Raw genomic sequence first — 22,988 nt, 5'->3', positions numbered from 1 at the left:
AAGTAAGAACAAGAAACAATTACCAAAATTTATTTAAGCTCAAAATAACACAAATATAGTAAAGTGAAAGATGAGAAATTATGAAACCATTCTCCTTAGCAAATCCTAATCACTGTAGCTATACTCATACAAAAGTTTTCATATTCTTCTTAAAAACTACAGAAAACAATACAGCATGATAAAAGATAACCAATTCTTGTTCTTCAAGTGTTCCAAAAATTTTGTTTTGATTATAAAGACATTGTACACATTAACAAGGAAAAGCTAAGTTACAAATTCTCATTATGAAGCTTCTACACTGACAAAAGTACCTATTTCCCCAATCAATTTTGGCAGTGATCTTTATCTTGACTTCTCTTATCTGGTCTTGGGTAAGAGTGCCAGCTATTATCTGGCGTCGCCATTCCATTAGGTCCCACATAACACCCTGTAGTTGGGAAACTAGAGTGAGCTCTCTCCTCTGGAAAATAAATTTGTTTTGGATGTTACCATTGTAGAACGGTAGTGAAAAAGAACATTTGCCAAATATTTCATCAAAACAACTGTAAAAGAGCACAAGAAGGTAATAGCTAAAAAATCATATACACACATAGAACAGAGTTCACACATGGTTCCAAATTTTTAATTACTACAGTCTCCTTTATACACTATGTTCTATATTCTTTGCTAAGCAAAGAATGCTGAAGTCTTTATCATTGTCACAAGATGCCCAGTTATACATGTTTGAAGTGTAGGTAAATACTGGCATGATTTTCTTCACTCGGTTTGAGATGTTCTTGGAATCAAATTATCAGATGGCATACCTTAGAACCAGTACAGACCTATTTACAACTGGTACATATAAATTTGTAAAGAACATATAACAGACAGTGTGGAATAGAATCTTTCACTTTGAAAAATTCTTTAATGCATAATCAAGTTTTAGTGAAATTTGTGGATAGGAAGATTTGAAAATGTTCAATATATTTTTCTTTATTTTAAAACTTAAAAAATCCATACACAGAAATACTCTTATCAGAAGTAATTCATATACATGAAACACTAGTATTTGGGAGATGTTCACTTTTTCTGAGAAAACAGTGTTCTGGACATAATTTTTGATGTAATCAAGTTCTAGATAGAATGACAGTTTTGTATTTATTATTTTAAAGGCTCTATCTACCTACACTTCAACATGTGTAACATTACACCTTGCAATAAAGACTTCAGCATTCTGCTAACCAGAGAATAAAAGAAAAATGCTGATAAAGGGCACTTTATTAACTCTATGCATATGGTATCAGTGAAATTGACTGACCTTGTGACCATGAAACTATGCATACCTTAACTCTGAATGTACTATGTGTATCTTCACAAATTTTGCAAATTTTTGGCAACATTACAAGTCCATTATACATATAAAATCAGATTCTTTAATGAAGTACTTTTACTGAAGATTTGTCAGTGAATTTATGAAGCCTTTGCTACACCAGTTTGAGTGAAATGTGATTTTCATACTTTTTCATCTTACAATTTTCATATTTCATTTGCATAACCTCTAGAATTTAATTGAATATCAAAGTTTTTTATAAAACTATTTTATCTTTTATTTTCTCTACCCTAAAACTAAGTATAGTGAAAAGTTGAAAAACATGAAATTAAAATTAATAATACTTTTTTTTTAATTTTCTTTGAATGCAGACTTTATCTCAGATTTTCAAATTATTTATCTGGTTTATTTTAATTATAGGGTATTAGTGCTGAGAAGTTTATACTTTTTTACATTTTAATTACTTTTATTAAGAATATATAAAAACATACAAAAACAAAGATTTACTGCACTCACTTGTCTTTCACTTGACGCCATTCTTCTCTAAGCCTCATTGAATCTTATAAATTAGGATGTCCGTGAAATGATTCATACAACTTTCAAATACGCATTTTAGAACACAAAAACTTGTCAGTCAATAAAATAGAATGTTCTGAAACTAATATAATTTATCTGGTTTTCTTAGTAAATTATAAGTAGGTTAAAAAAATATGTTTCTATTTAGAGCTGCAAATCTGTTTAATACAAACCCAACAATATCTCTCAGCTAACATCTTTCACCACAAAAACTAAACAAAGCATCATAATAGTTTATGTAAAGGAAAATGTGCTCTTTTTACTGGTTATAAACACATCCATCAGCCTGTAAGGTAGAATAGCAATCAATCTTGAAAATAAGAGAGAAATGTGGGGGCTTCTCTGATGAGTTTGGCAAAGTTATTGATATTTCAGCAAATCAAAAAAGGTTCAAATTTTAGATTACTACTTATAGTTACATGTAGTTTTTTGTTTCTAGTTGGTTGGTAACTATCGCAATTTATTATAGGGTTAACACAAATTAACTCAGTAAAGAATTTGTAAATCACAGACAAATCTTTAGTAGAAATACTTTATTAAAAACTGATGTTTTAGGTACAAAACTTGTAACTTTTACTAAAGTTCACCAAATTTTGTAAAGATACACTTAGTACCTTCAGAGTTATAGTATGTATAGTTTTAAAATTACATGGTGGTTACAAGGTCAGCCAAAGTGACTAGACCCATACAAAGAGTTAGTGCCAAGAGTATAGAACAGGAATCACGTCTTCATTAGACATGCATGGAAAATGATGCACACCATCCCAGAGTCCCCTTGAAGTCAACAAAATAAATGCTGCATAAGGTTTGTTTGCTTGTTTGTAATTATGCACAAAGCTACACAATGGGCTATCTGTGCTCTGCCCACCATGAGTATCGCAACCCAAATTCTGGCCTTGTAAGTCCGCAGACATACCGCTGTGCCACGTGGGGGGGGGGGGGGGCGCTGCATAAGGAGTGTGTTCATTTGCCAAAATATATATATTGGAATATCCAATGTCCAACACACACCTTTTACCTTCACATTTGTTCACTTGTTCCCACAAAATCTTTTATCAATTCACACTTCCTTATATTCTCTTTTCTTATATACTTTACATAGGTATCTTCTAGCTTGAACACATTTTTTCAACTTTCTTTGCCTAATGACTTCTTGAAATTGCTCAAATATCTTTTTTCTTTATATTTCTTCTCTCTTTACACTATCAAATCAGCCTTGGCCTATCTATTCTCTCTCTTCTTTTCATCCAAACACTTCTGTAGCTAACTATTATATTTTACTCAGGGTCTTCCTCATCCAATTCTTCTCTATTCATTGGTCCTCATACTATCCCTTCTCAAGATTTTTTTATAAAATTATTCTTCCTCTCTTTTAATCTACTTCTATTTTTCTCCTTTATTCTTGTACATTTAATTTTCATAATTATTGATAGGTGATTTCATTTAGTTCTGTCTTCTCTCTTTATTCCTTCTGCTAACATATCTTCTTTCACAATTACCTAATCCACTACTCAAATTCCTCTTACACATATATATGTCTTCATCTCTTTATGGTTACCAGTTCATTTTGCTTACAGATCTTTCTTTAACCTTTTCATTTCTTTATCCACCAGTTCATCATTAGATTTCCTTTCCCTTTGCCATTTATAATCATTTCTTTCTTTTTCCTCACTGCTTTCTTTATTCCCAAATATTATTCAATATATGCATTAAAATTTCACCTTATTGCCCATCCAAGTAGTTTTCTGCTGTCTTGCAAAATTTTTCAATCCCCTCATTGTTGTACACTGTCATTATAGCTTCTTTTCCTTTTTTATACTTCCATATTTCCCCCCTTATTTTGTTCTTCTTCAACCAACCTATAGCACTAAGTTCAATCTCCCTCTTTAATCTCTCTATCTGCTTACTATATTATCCATTCAAGCTTTAGACACAATTTCCTCACATGCTCTTCATCATTTTTTGTTCCATTCAAGTTTCAAAAAGAATGTATTCTCATTTTCAATTTACTACTAAAATACTGTTTTTATTATGTAATTTTTCTATATTATATATACAAGAAACCATTTTTATCCTATTTTTACTTGATTGTAAGTTTTGTTCTTTCTTCTTCCTCCAACAAATTCACTTCTCATTCAAATTCTTTAAAGCCCTTGTCTTTTCTTAATAATTACACGTCTCATGTTTTCATCTCCTTCAAATTCTTGTCCTTTCTTAACTATATTGTCAAACTTCACCATTCTTTTCTTACTCTTGTCTTCTTTTTTTGCTATTTCAAGCAATTTCTTCCTCACCTCTCATACTTTCTTTGAAACATCATCTTCTACAAATACTTCCATTCCCTCAAATCTTCCTCTTCCTTTCAAAATTACTGATTTTTTTCTATTTTATATTTCTCTTTCAAATCTAGCTATAATCAGTTTTGGCCATTTTCCTCCTTTTCATTTAACCCCATTTGCTTTACTATTCCCCCACTATCAAATCCACAACTTTTTAGCCAATTCTGCAAACTTCTTGTCTCTTTCCATGTCTCCAGTTCTTTACTCTTAATCTTCATAAAACCTAAATTCTGTCTTCTATTCCTATTTTCCATTTCATTCTCTTTTACTTTCCATACTTGTAACACAACTTTTAAATTGGCTACCTCTTCCAGCAGCTCCTGCTTCTCTTTCCTACACTCTTCTCTCTCCCTCAACTAAGTAGCTTGCCTAATCTCTTCCTTATTTACTGACTCCCTTCTTTATCACTTTGAAAACTTTTAATATAATTTCCCAATGCTTCCTCCTTCTTCTATATCCATATCTTCATTTCTTCTTTTTTGACTTCTCTTTTCTTGTTGCCTTGTTATAGATGAAGGTGATACTTCTGTGCTTCAACTAAATGCTTCATTTTCCTTCAAGTCTTCTTTAAGTATAAACTTGACTAAGTGTGATAAAATGTCTGTTCTTCCTTTTTCTTCCAGTCTTTTTTGTTGCTATCATGTTCCCATTATCTACCAATTTATTTTCTCCATAATAACTCTATACTTTTTTTACCATGTGGAACTTACCTTCTTCTGGACCTTATTTTCTTCGTATTTCTTTACTATTTATCTTCTTAAAGTGTACTAGCTTTGCACACTCACTTCAATGTGTCCCACCCGCTTTTAATAGTCTTCCTCCTTTAAGTCCTCACTGCTTGGTTGGTTACTTAGGATATATCTTCAAATGAACAATTATTCCTTCAATGTTTTTGCTATACTTTATAATCCATTTCAACACAACTTCTTTTTGTTTCACCCATTATTATTTTTCAAAATTCATTCTTTTTCATGGAACACCAAACAAATGTGTCTGTCAACATCTTATGTCATACATTGTTTCTAGAACCCCAATCTAGTATAAGTTAGTATACAATTCATAAGGAAAAATATATATAGTACCAAGCTTACTTCATTTATAAGTATGGCCAATGGCACTGAGCAAGACATGGTTTTCAGCATCAGTAAAACCTAAAGTGCTTTCATGATAAACATAAAAAGGATGCAAATTTTCTGTAACTCTATTTCTTATATTCATTTTATAATTATTTTTAATATTTCAAATAACAAGCATTATTCAACACTGATGAAACGAATTTAATATTGTTCCAATGTGGTCTGCCAATCTAAGCTTGTTTGATTCTATCTGGATTGATGGTCACCTTTCAAATATCAAGTGCTCATTGGCATACCAAATTTCAACAGTTGTGTAACACTAACTATTTCAGCAATATTTAACTCAAAAATATTTTAGAAATGAGTTCTGCCATTATACAAAATATGTATGTAGCATAACTTATGAATAAAAATTACAATTTTCATTTCTGCACAGCCCAAAGAGCCTTTTTCATTAATGAGCCTTAATTCTATGTGCACAGGTGGAAGTCAAGTCTGCATGCCTCAACGTTATACAGAATACCATTCAACATGGTATAATGAATTTGATGTCAGAGTTATCAATTCTTTATGTTAACCTACAATGCTTATTTCACAACAATTCATGTTAGAGTACAAAAAACACCAAATACAATATACAGAGATACTGAAAAAAACCCTTTAAATATGCATTTAGAAGGCTCTAATAGGTTATGCAAATACAACTTACAAACCATACAATGGAAGAAAGTATTTTTATTCTTCACATGAACATCATCTTGTACTCCGAGGTGTCGGAGTCTGAGTCACACTGACTCTATCATTTCACAGGCATCTTGAGTACAAAAACTTTATTAACACATCTGTACTATTTACTAAAAGCTTGCAACATATTGTGAAGATACAGTTCATAAATCTGGTGTTATAGTCAACATTACTTTTCCAATACAGAGTCTGTCCATCAGATTGACCCTGTACATGTTCAGTTAAACACTCTTAGTTATTGGTTCTTTATTCCTGCTCCATTAACTTCATTTCTTTTATGTATTGGTACATTGATACAACAATATCAATGTATTTATTGACTGTTTTAAATTTTCTGCCCATCATAAAGTAAAAAGGTTATAGTTGTTCAAAAATTATCCCTTGAAAACAATGTTTAGACAAAAATTTCACTCCCTTACCCCCATTTCAGTAAATATGCTTTTATCTATATTTTTATATTACTAGGCCAAAGATAACAATAAAATAACAGTGAATACTTCATGTAATGATAACAAAAAAAACTCACCACATACAATCTCTTCCATATCACGTGCCATTCTCTTAAAACACAAGCTACTTCCCGTACTGTTGGATCATCCACTGGAGTGACAGTTTCATACAATCTGTATAAAACAGTGAAAATCTAAGAAAAATCATGTATAGGTATTCATCATAGACAGTTGACTTAAGGAATTTGGTTCTTAAAATAAGCAACTACACCCAGAAGGACATTTAAAGAACTGAAAATTTTGAATGGATGTAAGATGAATGAATGTAAGTATTAATCACATTAATCATGCCATTCTCTTGTTTTCACACTAATGTACCTTACATTTCCTGCAAATATAATACTTCATCTACTTCTGTCAACATTTAACTGTGAAATATATTGTTGTAAGCTATATTTTTAATGTTTTAATTTACATGTTAGCTAGAGGGCACATAACATTAATAATCTGGTAATTTTAACTAATATCTAGATAAATGGACGTTGTTCCTAAATACAAGCAATAAGTGAATGCGAATTTACTGAATAATAATTGATATTTCAGTAAAGTATTCAGTTTGTGTGAATGATAAAGTTGTCATTGATCAAGTTAGAGCTTCTGTAAGCTAATTAGCAAGTTATTTAGCATTTGTTATCAATCAAGGATATTTCTGTTAAATATTAATAGTGTATTAGGCCCACAGTAGTTTCAGAGTTTAAGTTGAAAAGTTTGTTTGTGAAATTAGACCTACAACTTATGTCAAAGTGAACATTGCCTGTAGCAAATATTATACAATAAATTAATTCACTTTTATTACATGGACAGGATTTCACTTATTTTTACCAAGTAAATCCAAAGAACCCACCCAACAACAGAATGCATTACAAGAATATGTAAATAGTGCCACTGATGATTACTATAGGATCACTCCAGTGATAATGAACTGAACTAAGGACCTTTCATAACCAGACTGAAAATCTGAGTGAATACTTACCCTTCATTATCTATTCGAAAAGCTTTTAAATGGATAAAGGATGCTGGGAAAATTCCCTGGAAATTGAGAAAAAATTTAATATAAAAAACTGAAGTAGCTTCTAACTGTACACTATACAGATCTTTATATCTATATACTATGCATAATTGTACAATGTTATAATTTATAAAGTATATATTGGTTCAGTAGCAGTTAGCTGCATATATTTCAGCATTGATAAAAGTTAACATTTTCCTAAACTGAAAATGTATTTCCAATAATACTTACCTCTGCTGACCCTAAAGCTATTTCCTGATCTCCAGGATTTCCACTCTTTGTCCATCTAAGGATTGAAAATGCTTGCTCCAGTCTTTTATACCCCACTCAAATGCCCTTGGCAAATTCTAATTTGCAAATTTCTCCACCAACTTCAATGAGCCCTCTATCTATGTACTGTATATAAGCACCTCATTCAGATAATGTAATCACTTTTTTCAAGACATAAACCAGCTTGTAGTGTGGAGGTATGGCAGGAGAGTGTCAGCGGAGGTATGTATTATTGGAAATACATTTTCAGTTCAGGAAAATGTTAACTTCCAAAACATACTTACCTCTGCTGACATTATAGCTAGAATCCCACATTGAGAAGGTGGAGGGCCGGTGCAGGCATTAACCATACAGAAAGCTTCTGTATAAAGAAGTATACCAATATAAAGATGGTACAAGAGTGGGTGAACTACATCCAGAACAGGCATGCTCTTCAACAGGAACTCAGTTCCAATATCAAAGGTGGTATAAAATACAAGTAATTGTCAGTATAGGCCAGCCCTAATCAGCTAGCTGAGATTCCACAACTCAGGGTTGGAATTAAGGGGTCATGGTACTTATATCCCACATTGGTGGCTAGAGCTATTGGACTGCACTATTATATATACTTTTAATTGGATCCCAACCTGTAGCCATAGAGAGATATGTTTCACACTACCAGAATCATGACGAGAAAGTAAGCAACACAAAAGTGGACAAACTTTCTTCTCCACCTGAAGAAGTACAAAAGGCAACACCCTAGGCTTGGAATGAAGGAATCATGTATGCCATACTACAAAGGAAAAGAACTCATCCAGTCTGGAATTATGGACAAGGAGTACTCTGCTTGCCCCTGGAGAGAGGGCATGGAATCTGTACTCAACCAAAGACCTAGGATGGGACAACATCACGTTTGGAATTATAAGGAGGTACTAGACCTTATTCCATGAACAATATAACATTGATCAAAAAGAGAAAAGTCATGCACCGCCGAACTGGAGAGCTTCATGTCAAACCTGAACCGGGATTACGAGTAGGCTTCCGCAAAGGCTGGTGCCACTCCTACTGACATCTGGGGAAAACATCCACAGATCCAAATAGGAGAACCCCCAACTTCACCCTCTTCTTCAAGAGTGTAGGAACACACTTGAACACTATGGAGGAAAATCCTCTGTCCATCACCCCAGCAACTGGAAACTGTGGTGGTAAGGACTCCCAAACTCCACCAGTAGAGTCTGGGAAGGGGGGGGGGGGTAATATGCATCGGGAAGTCTTGAAAAACAGTGCTCTGGAAGCTGTTCAATAGGTGAACCAAGTTCCTACATTTTTAAAAGCAAACCAACCTTGATTTATTCAACCTGAAGATCGGCAGGGGTGGGCAAGATCCCCTTTAGCTTTACTCATGGTAGTCTATGAGTGGCATTTGGTAAGTGCTTAGATGTTCTTATGGAACACCCCATATTGATAGAGCCTGTTGCCACCTGTAGTAATTATAGTGAAAGTGTTTGCTAGTGCAGAACTGAAAGGAGAAAGCATATCTACCTGGGCAACACTCAATACAGAATGGGATCCAGTGAAAAATAAAAGGGGCCCTAATAATAAAAAGTATATGATTGAGGAAGTACTCACCCCTGATTAAAATCTAACAGATGTGGTCAAAATAGCTACATGGGGTAATCGAAAATCCTCAGAAGAGGAAACTGCCAGATCATGTAAGTAATAAGATAGAAAAGTATTAAAAGTAATTCACATTCCAGCCCCTATAATGTCTTCCAGATGGCAATTCAACCAGGCAGCTAATGACATAAAGATATGGCCAATCTGGTGAAAAGTGACACTCAAAAGATTCCTCTCCTGTAATGATAATCCATTATAGGCTATGTGAATCAATTTATGAAGCCACTGCGTCAGAGTAATTGTTGATAAGTCATGAAAAATAGTAGGATTCCAATGAATGAATAATCAATTCCTACTACCTCTAAATGAGTTAGTATGAGCCACATAACACTTGAGGGTCCTAACAGGACATAACAAACAATCAGGATCGGAGTGGCTATGAAGGTGAGAAATGGCTGGCAAATGAACTGGTGAGAAGGATCTTTCCCCTTCCTTAGTTGCCAGAGTCTTTGGAAGAAAAGACCTGTTGGGGTAAAGCAGGACAAATGTGGAATGATAAAGAGTCCAATGCACATGGATTGCAAACAACTCCGATCGCCAACGTCCACAAGCTAATAACAACAAAAAATACAATTTAAGAGAAAGGTGAAACAAAGAACATGAAGCTGAGGGCTCAAATGCAGGACGAGATAATGCGTGTAAAACAACTGTAAAATCCCAGTTTGGTAATTGAAAAGGTTGTTTGAGTCTAAGAATACAAAAGGATTTGAGTAGACCTGATAGCAACGAGGATTCAAAAACCTTTCGATATTTAGAATACTGAAAAATAGTGGATAAGGATGCCTTGTACAAAAGCTACTGTAGATGAAGCAAGACCTCTATCAAATACCTGACATTCCTGCAGATAATAAAGAAGTGGAAATCACATTTGAGCTGGCCAATATAGTGCAACTAAAAGAACTCAACAGAGAGTGGAATGAACCTTAGTCAGAACTTGAGAAAATAGCCAATTTGTGGTAAATGCATACAGATGCAAATCTGTCCAGTCCTGACTGAATGCATCTACTGCCAATGCCTGAGGGTGAAGTATCAGAGACCACTACAACTGCAGTTGAGAATTCCAATGAGTTGCAAAGGCATCGATCATTGAATACCTGAACTGAGAGTAAATATACTGAAAAACCTAATGATGTAGCATCCATTCCATCGGAAGAATTTGGTTGGGTCGAGACAAGTGATCTGCAATTAAACTCATCTCTCCTGGAACATGAGATACTAAAAGACTGATATGATGAGCATGAGCCCAGTAGAGAAGATCCAAGGTAAGAAAACAAAGGTCTCAAGAATGTGTGCCTCCTTAATGAGAAATTTGAGAAACCACTGTGGAGTTGTTAGAATGTATCATGACAACTTTTCCCCTCAAGAGAGACAAACCTTGAACCAAAGCCCGGTGTACTGCAAGGAGTTCAAGAACGTTGATATGAAGAGTAAACTCATCTTCTGTCCAAATTCCCTGGAACTCTGACCTTAAAGATAAGCTCCCCATGCCTGAAGAGATGCATCTGTGAACAGATGGATATCAGGATGAGGTGGTGGAATGAGTACTCCAATAGTAGTGTTGTTCCGATCTAACCACCATTCACAATCGATGATGTTGCTCTTGAGTAATGAGACAGGATGATCCAAAGGGTCAGAATGCATGATCTAATGGTCGTACAGTGACATCATATGTGCTCATCCCAAAGGAATGAGAGGTTCAAGGGATGCTCATATCCCCAAAAGAGAGAGAACCATTTGTATATTAGGAGAAGGAGACAGAAGTAAAAGCGTGACAGCTCTTTCCATGACTTGTAACCTGATAGGGGTTGGTTGAGCTCGACTTAAGTAAGTATTGAAAAACACACCCAGATGGACGAGATATTGCATCAGTGACAGAACAGATTTCTCCAGTCTGATAGGAAAAACTGCTTTTGTGACTTCTGAAAAAAGAATCTGACAGTGTTGTTCTGCTAATCGATGGGATGGTGCCAGAAGGACCCAGTCATCAATTTAATGATGAGTGCACAGACCCAAAGAATGCAGATGATGAGAAAAAGCTTGTACAACTATGCAGAAGACAACTATGCAAGACCAAAAGGTAGAGCCCTGAACTGCAAGACCTGACCCTTGTGTACAAATCTGAGAAACCTCCGAGAAGATTCCTCTATGGGAATATGGAGATAAGCGTTGGTAACATCAAACTTGGTCATCCAGAACCCTGGGGCAAGGTGCCATTGTAGGTTGAGAAAAGATTCCATAGTAAAGTGAGAAAGATCTAAAAATTGGTTGAGTCGAGACAGATCAACGATTGGATGCCAATCTCCTGTCTTCTTGGGTACAACAAATAAATGGGAATAAAATCCCAAAAGAACAGGATCAACTCTCTCTACTGCCTTTTTGATTAACAATTCTCTTATGGCCTGGGAACAAAGCTCCACTCGTCATGGATCTGTTGGAGATGAAAAAGCAACAGGTTGAGCAAATAATGGTGGAGGTGATGTAAACTGAGTGACCTACCCTGAATCTAGAACATGAAGTACCCATGGATCCCTGATGAAAGAGCTCAAGATGTCCAGAAAGTGATGTAATCATGCTCCCCTGCCCATGGGATAATCATCGACGGCATTGTCGATGGTCCATACGAGTCAAAGATCCTCGAGAATACGGACAGACTCTATTATGGGAACTAATAAATCTGGGAACCAAAGGAGGAGGTCAGGAACATTAAGAGCCAACACTCCTGAATTAGCACCATAAAGGCGAGAAGCTAACGATGATAAAGAAGAATGTAAATAAGCTGAATCAATTCGTGATTCCAACATCTCAGGAATTCCAGCGAAATACATGAAATGGAGAAAAGAAGCTTCACATAACTCCCTGAGAGCAGAAGACAGTAAATGAACATTTTCTAACAAGACGTCTCTATCCAGTAAATCCAAACAAGAAACCAGAGAAAAAAAACTGAAGAAGACAATCTAACTGAAGTAGACATCAGTCCCCAACTTGTCCTCAAATTGCTGAGGGGAACGTTGATAGGCTTCTGACAAAAGTTCGGTCTGAGATAAATACCTCAGGACAGTAGTGAGAGTAAGACAAATCTGATAAACTGTGATCTGTTCAAAGTGATCATAGGTTCCAATTTAGAACCCCATAGGTCCAAATGGGGTTCCATCCATTGAGAATCTAAATATACCTCCTCCTGGCACTGAAAACCCATAGCATGCTGTTCGGATAAACATGGGTGACAAGGCATAGCTATCCCATCATGTAACTGAACAGCAAATCTCCCAGCATGAACAACAATATCAGGAGAAGAAGGAAAAACCATGTCCGTTCTGCCAACAAGTAAGGAGTAGAGTCAAATGCAATAGGAGAGACCCCCAAAACCTCACAAACCAAGTAATCAACTGAAGAAAAGGGACTGGAGGTCGCTGATCAAGAGTATCCTCTGTTGAGGCTGACCTAATAAAAGAAGGAGTCAGAAAAAGCGAGTCTGAATTCTCTCCAAATGATCCTAAGTCATTTGAAAATGTTGCCTCAGAACCCCCTGGAGAGACACCTTTGGTCCACATGTATGTCTCCATCTTGCAATGGATCATATCATGGACAGCCTCGACTGAGAGTGACCCCTCCCCTGGCCATTGACAAACATCAGATAGCAGAGGCGGAAGAGAAGAAGTCTGTTTGGCCTCTGTAGTAGAAATATTAATTCAGGAATTCATACCCGACCAGGTTTGTTTCTTTTAAAATTAATTTATAAATATAAGGGAAGATATACTACAGTCACGCCAACTATGTCCAAAGTCGCAATGTAAATTATGTGAATAATCATAACACTTATGTTCATAGAAACCCATGCCAAATGCTTTGTCGATAAAAAGTGATTAAATTATCTGAATAAGGTGTTTATATACAGTACCTGGATAGATGGCGCATTGAAGTTGGTGGAGAAATTTGCAAATTAGAATTTGCCAAGGGCAATCGAGCTGGGTATATAAAGACTGGAGCAAGCTTTTCAATGCTTAGATGGACAAAGAGTTGAAACCCTGGAGATCGAGAAATAGCTATAGTGTCAGGGGAGGTAAGTATGTTTTGGAAATCCTTATCAATACAGAGAACCATTAAGATAAGGAACAGATGATTAGACCCCATTTCTAAAAAACATATTCTTTATCTTCATTGCAAGCAACTTTAAGAAAAACATTTTATACTTTCCAATAAATATGAACTTTAAAATAATTTAATTACTGAAAATAATGCATAAAAGCCAACAAAAGAGATTCTTATAAATACTGTGCCTGACACATAAACATGTCATCATATTATTGTAGATCATAAACATACCTTTAAAGCTTTGTTTCTTGTGGAAAAACCACGATACCAACCTAACAAGAAATAAATATTTTCTAATCAAACCTGAATTTATAAACTTTGATAGTCTTTCATAAACATCTTTTAACAAACAAAGCAAAGACACTGACAAGGCTACTGCAGTTGCCATATTTAAAGATCATTACATGTACTTGAAAAAAAAAAACAAAAAAAGGTTAATACATCATTATCTTTTAACATGATACATATAAAATACAAACTGGTTTATTATTAAAAAGTTAAAACATATCTTGTATCGTTTATAACAAAATGTTTAATAAAATAAATATTTGTAATTTTTATGAGTATTTGTTAACAATTTACCACTCAGATATTACTGATGCAAACAGTGTCACTTCTACAATACACCAAAATTAAAACTTAAGCATCAACTAGTTTACTAATGTTATATCATGAAATATTACTTGATGGAAAATAATATAAACTCAAAAAATAATGCTGAAAAATTTAGAATTAAAATAAAACCAAAGGAAACATTACAACACCAGTATAAAGGAAATACACACCCCCACATTCTTCTAAAATCTGCACAGTTTCACCAATCTCAAGAGGCAGGCCATACTTTGTATTACCATCATAATTGTACAGTGCTGAAAGACAAATAATGCCCTGAATTATAATCCTTGTACAAACAGTGTGTGTTACAATGTATGGTATTTTACTCTCATACAATCTACAAAACACACCAAGAATCTAAATATTTAACAAAAAAGACTGCTATACACAGACAATTTGTTTCTCAACAAATTACATGACTTATTTCTGTTTGCAAAGTTTGTTTACCTTTCTTTAGTGATATTTCATAAGGACAATGATTTCTTTGTCTCATCCTAATCCCAACGGCCAAGGAAAAGATTAATGCTGCTTTACACAGAACTATAGTTTGGTTTAGTATGTTTGGAAACATGTCTCTCATTTGATGCAACTGATAAGTAATGCACCTCCTCATTTAGAGAAATAGCTTAAAGTGCAGGTGTTAATACACCTCACATACCCATGCATTTGCATATTATAACAACTGACATAGCAATGTCCTTTCACTCATTTCAAATTTCTTCAAAATCACCATGCACTTTCTTTCCAACTGCACATAATTATCAATCTACTTAGTGGAAGAGTTCAACTTTTGTATTAAAAAAAAACTTTATAGCTTACTTAGGAAGCCAGATTATAAACTTTTGGGACATTCTATTCTAGTGACTGACATAGTTTTGTGTTCTAAAATATGTATTTAAAAGCTAAATTAATTGTTTATGGAAGAACAACTAAACTTTTTACCCAAGTGCAAAAGAGCTTGAGTACTCAGTAAGAACTATAAATCATTTTATATATGTTTTATTTATTGTTATATATTTTTTAACAAAAGTAACTAAAACAAAAATTAGGAACTTTTCAGCTTAGCTTAACAAAACTTCAGTAACATAAAATTTGACAAGCTTGAGAACTTTGTGAAACATTACACCCATGTGGCATATATATTAGCTCTCTGGGAAAGAGCTAATGGGCTCCTGAATAATTTATTGCTATTGGCATGAGAAATACTGCTTCAGTGAGTACAAAGGTGAGCAACAAAACAATAAAATTAAAAGAAGACAGAAGAATTTAAGAGGAAAAAGAAGTATTTGTATTCTTAATGTTAGAATAATAATGTTTCACTCTGACTGATTTACTAAAGGCATTGGGAATTCCCAGACATCTCTTTAGTAAAAATTAGGCCATATTGTGAGATCCATTATGGTGTCATTTCATTCTAAGAAGAGAGGAACTATCTTTTCCGTGCAGATTTATGTAGCCAATAACCTCACAGACCTTTTATTAAAAGTTCTACACAAAACAAGAGGGAATTCTCAATAGCCACAGCACTTGAAATTATATTAGACAAGATTAGAGTAGATTAATCTACGAGACATTTTTTAATTTTTATTTGCTATATTTTTGTGCACCAGCAATACCAAGTGTGTGGTGCACATAAACCCAATTATTTTATTTTATTCCTCATCAGGATCTCAACTTGCCTACCCTCAAATTGAAATTCTTTTAGGCAGGATTAGAGTAAGTTAATCTATGAGACCTTAAATGTGGTCCAATACATTAATCGAAAAGGTTTGACCTACTGAGTCCAAAACTGTAATTAGATCTCAAATAGGTCAAGAGAAGATCAAGCTATGAGCTCAAAGCTTTTATTTGAAAAAGAAAACTCAGAGCCATTCTATGAACCACTATGCAGCGGCTAAAAATGCTGCAGTTTATTGTAACAGCATATGCAAAGTCATCTGACCATTGACTAATTTTGTTACATACCTGCTAAAAATTTTTGGTTATAACTTCAGCAATATTTTCCTAATCTGGGCACAAATGATTCAAAATAATTAAAATATCTCAGAGAAACTACTGCAATGAAAACATAACATCACTTATATAGCTGTCTGTTGTTATAAACATATATATTAGTTGTCATATATGATTATATGTAGCCCAATGAAAATAATAAGCTATTAATTTGAACATAAACATCCAAAATAATAATCTAAACAACTGTTAACTTTGTTAAGTTCCACTCAGTCCACTTAGGGATATATACCACAAAGAAATGTACAACTATTATTTTGGTAATGCTCTAAGCTGCATGGCACAGATATTCATTTGACATATTTAAATTAGGCCAAGCTTAAAAAATTGTCAGATGTTGCTTATTCACTTCTGAGGTATGGTTAGGTATGTAGGTTGTTATTTTTTTGCCAGCAGTAACAATTGCCAAAGGCACAATGTCTCTCTAGGAGAGGCCTGGGGACATTGCCACCTGGAAGCTTTTTAATAAGGAAGTCACAAATGATGCATTCTCAAAGGTTAAATGATTATGCAGGAATTTGTTGTATCAATGATACTGCAGTATAAAACTATGCTACTTTTCTGGAAAGACAGCAACACCATTAGTCTGCATACCAGGAAATAACTCATATGATTACATTCACTTCACATTTCCTTTTGCACATTTACTGGAAGTGTATTGCTGATGCATACATAAACAATCACATAAACAATTGATATGTTTCGCAGAAAATGTTTGTTGATTTATAAGTACTTTAAAGACAATCCTAAGATGATAAGTAACGTTCAGAAAACTGAACACTTTGCAGAACAAAAAAGGCTATGTGGAGAAATGACAAGGCAAGTAAAAAAAAAGGGGGTGTCAAATTCCTAAAACAAAATGTTTAAGCCAGGCCATTTTCAGTGGGTCTCCCGCCAACATGAAACAAAGTTATTATTTTCTTATATTTAAAATATATTTCCAATAGGTACTTACCTCCCTCACATGTATAGCTATTCTCAGTCAGTGCTGCCCTCTATATGCAAAATATTTTGCATGCAACAAACCTTGAACTCCCACATACCCCACGATCAACATGGTTCCACTGCATCTCACATGTAAATCATCATGTGACAATCCTCCACCAATAGAAATGTGCAGGGAAATAATAACTTCCTATATGGTGCATTACCTCTTCTCACATGTATAGCTAGAATCCCACATTGAATAGGCAGAGGGACCAGTGCAAGGAATAGAAATAAGTCTCCTTCGAAAGCATCTGAAGAATACCCATGAAATATGATCCCCATTGGGAGAGGAACACACATGGGAGACTGCATCACTTCTGTATCAGGTATACTCTTTACCCAGTGTGGAAATAAGTGTCACATACATGGGTAGAAAGTGGGAGAATCACAACCAAGAAAAGAGAGAAAAACCAGGTTGGTTCAAACCCGAACCACAGTATACTATAATCTTAATCCACATGAAGAAAGACTGTAGAAAAACCATCTACAGACAGGAATGTGGAGAAAGCTAAAAAGTATGTGCTCTAAGGTGTAGAGTGACTAGGGCACAACAGACCATACACGGCTGTTCAACTCCAGTCAAAAACCAAGTGGCATTGGGATTACAACCCCCAACCCATGATAGGAGAAGGGTCCACACTGTCTTCACCTCAAGTTGAGAAGAAGAGAATTACATTCATGTCAAACAAGTAAACTAATCAGGGCACATGTGTGCAAATCCACAACCATCCATATATCTGGGAACCCGACAACCGAATGATAAGAAAAGATGTACCAATGTGGAAGTTACCATCAAATCAAATCCAATCTGACTGTAACCCCTCAGCGACACAGCAGCCTCAGAGAGGGAAAAAACTCTGAGACACAGTGCTAGAATGAGAACCTTTATCCCTAACAACATTATCCTCCGGATAGGACCACACAGAAGTTGAAACGCACGTGTGCATAATATCAACCTCCAAGACCCAACACCGGAGACAGTGCAACGGATAACCACAAAAACCCTATATTGAAAAGCAGACCACCCCTGATTTATTCAGTCAAAGGGATGGCAGGGATGGGCAGCTATCCCCTTCTGCTTTACCCATGCAAGTCCATGGTAAAAAATGAGCATATTAGGGAAGCAAATATATTACAAGGAAAAAAACCTAGTAGCAACCTCGTGAAACACTCTATCTCAACAGTGTGCATTATTGGCAATGGGTATACATCTTGGGTGTACAGTGTGGATTTGAGATATAGGAAGCATACCTGGACAGGCAATGTGCTTGCCATTGAGTGGAATTCAAATCCTAAAACAGGACATACCTCTGGAGGGAAAAAATATATATATAGGAAATATAAGTTACTCAGTCAAAGCCACACCATAGTTTGAAAGATAGCAATAGGCAGTATCCCAACAAGGAAAAAATATGAAGATAGTGGAAGATGAATGTATGAAGTGTAGGCCACATGCCTAACTGAAGACTATCCTCCAAAAGACAACAGAGGAAAAAAGGAAAGGTGTCTGATCCAGAATAGAATCTGGGAAGACTCGTACATGGAGGAATAGACCACTTGAAGCAATTTACAATCCCAACTTGTAAAGGTAGGAGGAGAAAGGTCACATACAAATTAATGGTGCCAGAGAATGAAAAGATAGAAATAAGAACCACTAAAGGAGGCCACATGAGCAATGAAACAAGAAATAGCACACACTGAACATAGAAGTCTATCCAGAGCAGACAGAGAATAAAGGTGAGAATTGGTTGGAAGAGAAAACAACAAGAAGGAAGAATGACCCTTACACGTTGCTGGAAATAGGAGAAGGAAAGATTGATCCGGATAATGGATAACATATGTGGAATGGAAAAACCACATGTGAAAAACTGATGGTAAAGATATCACACTGATGACTCCCACTGATTAAAATGAGTAGGAATAAGTCTGAATAGACAGGTGCAACATGAAGACAAACATTCAAATTGAGAGACTGGAAGGCAGAGAAGGACAACTGACCACCAGAAGAACCATGTGAAGAAGATAACTACAAATCTGGAAGGAATGTAAATGGAACATATTGATCCAGTTCTACAATCTTGGAAAGACACAGACAGGTAGATGGATCCTGAGTAAATGGGAAGGAAATTGATACAGGAGACAAAGGTGGTGAGAAAAGAAAAAAGGATAAAAAAATCCCTCTGATAAAACTTGGATCACCCAAGAATCAGTAATGAATACCTGCCACAGGGGAACAAAATTGGTCAACTGTGCCCCCACTGGACTGGAAATCACCTAATAGTCACTGGAACTGCTGGCGATGAAAAACGTGACATCGAGACATGGCAAAATTTTGAACCCCTAGTGTAGGACAAGAAACAGTTATAAGAGAAGTCATGGGATCAGAAATAGACAAACAAGCAACCAAACACTAAAGGGACAAATACGGACTCACAAAGTCCACATGTTAATCTAAGGACTCTGTAAAATTTCCAAAAACAAACTGATGTAGATAAAGAGCCATCCCGAAGTCACAAAGATAAGGAGAAGGTAGACAAACCTGTGAAAAGACAGCCTCCATCCCAATAAGATCCCAATAGCAATGAAACAAAATGTGAAGGGATAGGGCCAAAAAAGTCAACAGCACCAAAGAGGAGTAAGGAGAGAAGGATTAACCAAAAAAAACCACAGGGGATGGGTGAGTGCCTTAAAAAGGAGGTGTATGTTGGACAAGTATTGTACGAGAACTATAAGGGTAGGGCAAAGGTAGAAAAATGGATGTGGAGAAATGGAGAGGTTTATCAGGGACAGTCCTCCACATTGACAAAAGTGACTCCAACTGCTGTGAGTTGGGAAAGGATTGATCAATGTGCTGATAAGCCAAAGCTTAATGATCAGAAATCATGGAGGACAAGGCATGTTAACACCTGCTCTCAAGTGAGAAATGAAATGCTCAGCATGAACCCTGATGTCAAGGTAAGGAGGGAAAACAAGGGACTCTAATGATGGGTATAATGTAAAAATGGAAGGAACAGTATCGTAATTGGTGAAAATGAGAAAACAAAACACACCTGAAAAACCATATAAAAAAAGGCAAAGTTAGGACCGGTAGATTTTGTAAGAGATGCATGGGAAGACACGGCATAGTTAGGAGGTGAAAATAGATATCAAAATCCTCCTCGTCATGAACTGGTTCGGACAATGGAGGAGGAACCCGAACATTGTAGGGAGAAAAAGAATGCCTCATATGATGATCAATCTCACAACGAATAATAGCCAAAAAAATCCTCACTCAAGACCCTAGACCTGAAGCCAGTAACAGCACTCAAAGTAGTGTAATAATACCAGAAGTTGCAAAACACAAACTTTGGAATTCAAGAGAAAAGTCAATAAACAAAGGAAATTTATCATTACAGACTATTACAGAAAAAACAACTGTAGCAAATGACTAAATCATATAAATCACTACTTCGCAAAAAAACATTAACACGTGAAAAGAGCACAACTAAAAAAACATATGCACTCGATCACTGCCCAACAAGAAGTGATAGTTCAGTAGAACTGAATAAAGGGAGTTACATGCGTCAGGAGGGTGTGTCACACTTTTATTGGTGAAGGGTTGCCACATGATGATTTACATGGGAGATGCAGTTGAACCACATTGATTGTGGGGTAGGTTGGAACTCAAGGCCTGCGGCATGCAAAAAATGTTTGCACATAGAGGGCAGCACTGAACGAGAATAGCTATACATATGAAAGGAGGTAAGTATCATATCAGAAATTATATTTTTGGCCTTATCACTATTGACATTCAATGGTCTTTTAATAACAAACCCATTTTCAATAAGGCTGAAGTAATAATGTAATTTGAAAGCAGCTGACAAGGAATTATACTTTTATTTGACATTTGGTTAATATTTAGCAAGAATTAAACAGATTTCTTGATAAGGATGTCTAATTGATATATTTCTATTTAAATAAATTAATGACTAAAAGATGACTAAAGATCAATGCACAGCACAAATTTAATAATGCCAGGATTTTTACTGTTATTGAAATGAATTTAATTATTGTTAATTAACAATAATGATTAATTAAATGTGATATACATGTTTAATAGCATGTCAAGTAAACATCTATTTATGCCATGCAATTTAAAGCATTGACATTATTTTTATTAGCTTTGGCATTTGTTTGAGAGCCTTCTTTGCAAATGGTTGTTGCAACTTAAAAACATTAAAGGGGAGAAAAGTTTTAGGGACATTTTTTGCTCAATATGGTCTCATAAACAGCACCCTCCCCCTCTCCCTTTCAACTACCATTGATGTTAATAATGCTTGGAGACAGCTTGAATGGGTAATGAAGAAAAACTTTAATATAAGTTTAACATAACAGCAAATGTACAACGTTTCAACAAGGTTTTGTCATCATCAGGTACAAGTAGTTTACACTGACACAGATATATATATATATATATACCATTTATGTTGAAGGGATGCAGAATATCTTCTCATAGAATGAATAAAGTTTAGAAAAGGTGGCATCTTCTTTCAAATTTCTCCAAGAATTTTGTTATCCCAACATAGATGGAAGCATTTTCAAAGCCAATAAAACAAGAGAATGGGGCTTGGCATTGTTGCCAGTGCTTTGCAAATGATGCTAAAAGAACTGAATGGGCACTTTTCTGTAGTATCTGGGTGCCTTCACTTTGATCAGTCTATCATAAAACACTGCTGCTGTGTCAAGAAAACTATCTGCTTCTTTTAAACAGCATCAGTGATGCTATTCCTTAAGGCAGATTTCACTTCTTCTGATCTTGGATGATTATCTTCGTACCAAATAAAACCATAGTTCACATCCAAAACACCACACGAGGTAAAATATGTTGCCGTAAGATTATTTTCACAAACAAACCACGAAAGCATCCATGAGAGTAATTGTACCATAATTTTTGATAATTTAAGCAAATCTTTACAAAATTTTGCACATTATTATTAAACATTACAAGGCTTTCATACATAAAATATTAGGTTTTTAATTTAAGTATTAAGATATTTTTATTAAAGATTTTCTCGTGAAATTTTTCTTTCAGAATCTTGACTATCCAATATGCAAAGTCATTTTGATTTTAAGATTAAAAATACTTTTCTTTATTTGAAATTTGTGAAGTTTTATTTGCATAATCTCTATATCTTTTTAGATAATTATCCAACATTTTGGGGATAAAACTTTATATATAATCCATTATTTTATCAATATTAACTCTATATTGTGTTGATAAATTTGACCAACCTCGTAACCATCGTAAAAATGAGGAAATAAATCTAAATTAACTTTTTTGGCTCTAGAATAACTGCAAATTGTAACAACAAACCACAAATGTTTATTCTAAATAGCTTAAATCTAATAACAATATACATCTATTTATATTTATTAAACTTTGTCTTATTGACCTTTGAACTGTGTCTGACTAAAAATACCCAACACAAGTTGAAAATTACATGGAGCACATGTAGCTCACGTTACCATATGGAATAGCATAACACACAAGCTGCTGGCATGTATACCCCATGAAGATTTTTATTATTTTTCTTTCATTATCTTAACTAGTAAATTTCTATTTTTTTACATTTTTAGTTACTTTTTATAATAATAAATAGTGAAAACATGAAAAATATAAAACCTTGTAATTAAATATCAAACATTTTTATTTTCAGTAAAGCTTTATATTTTATTTTCTTCTTGTAATATTATACTTGATTCTCCAGGTTGTAGGTAAGTAATCAAAGTATAATGAAAATAAAGGTTGCAAAT

General features: G+C 34.7%; 1 protein-coding gene across 1 annotated transcript in view; it reads right to left on the bottom strand.

The window, feature by feature from the left end:
- Positions 1-22,988, bottom strand: part of LOC106470636 (dedicator of cytokinesis protein 3-like) — a gene marked incomplete at its 3' end in the record, with an annotated part of 71,376 nt that overhangs the window by 41,097 nt on the left and 7,291 nt on the right. The window contains exons 2-6 of the mRNA XM_022399264.1: positions 14,366-14,449; positions 13,812-13,852; positions 7,527-7,582; positions 6,571-6,667; positions 312-460 (exon numbers count right to left, since the gene is read on the bottom strand). Coding sequence (XP_022254972.1) covers positions 312-460; positions 6,571-6,667; positions 7,527-7,582; positions 13,812-13,852; positions 14,366-14,449 — 427 coding nt within the window. The remainder of the gene's footprint in view (positions 1-311; positions 461-6,570; positions 6,668-7,526; positions 7,583-13,811; positions 13,853-14,365; positions 14,450-22,988) is intronic.

This window comes from Limulus polyphemus, unplaced genomic scaffold (genome assembly GCF_000517525.1).
Source record: "Limulus polyphemus unplaced genomic scaffold, Limulus_polyphemus-2.1.2 Scaffold4130, whole genome shotgun sequence".
Lineage (NCBI taxonomy): Eukaryota > Metazoa > Arthropoda > Merostomata > Xiphosura > Limulidae > Limulus > Limulus polyphemus.
Note: the sequence above shows the minus strand (reverse complement) of the source record. Positions and strands in the feature narration are given on the sequence as shown.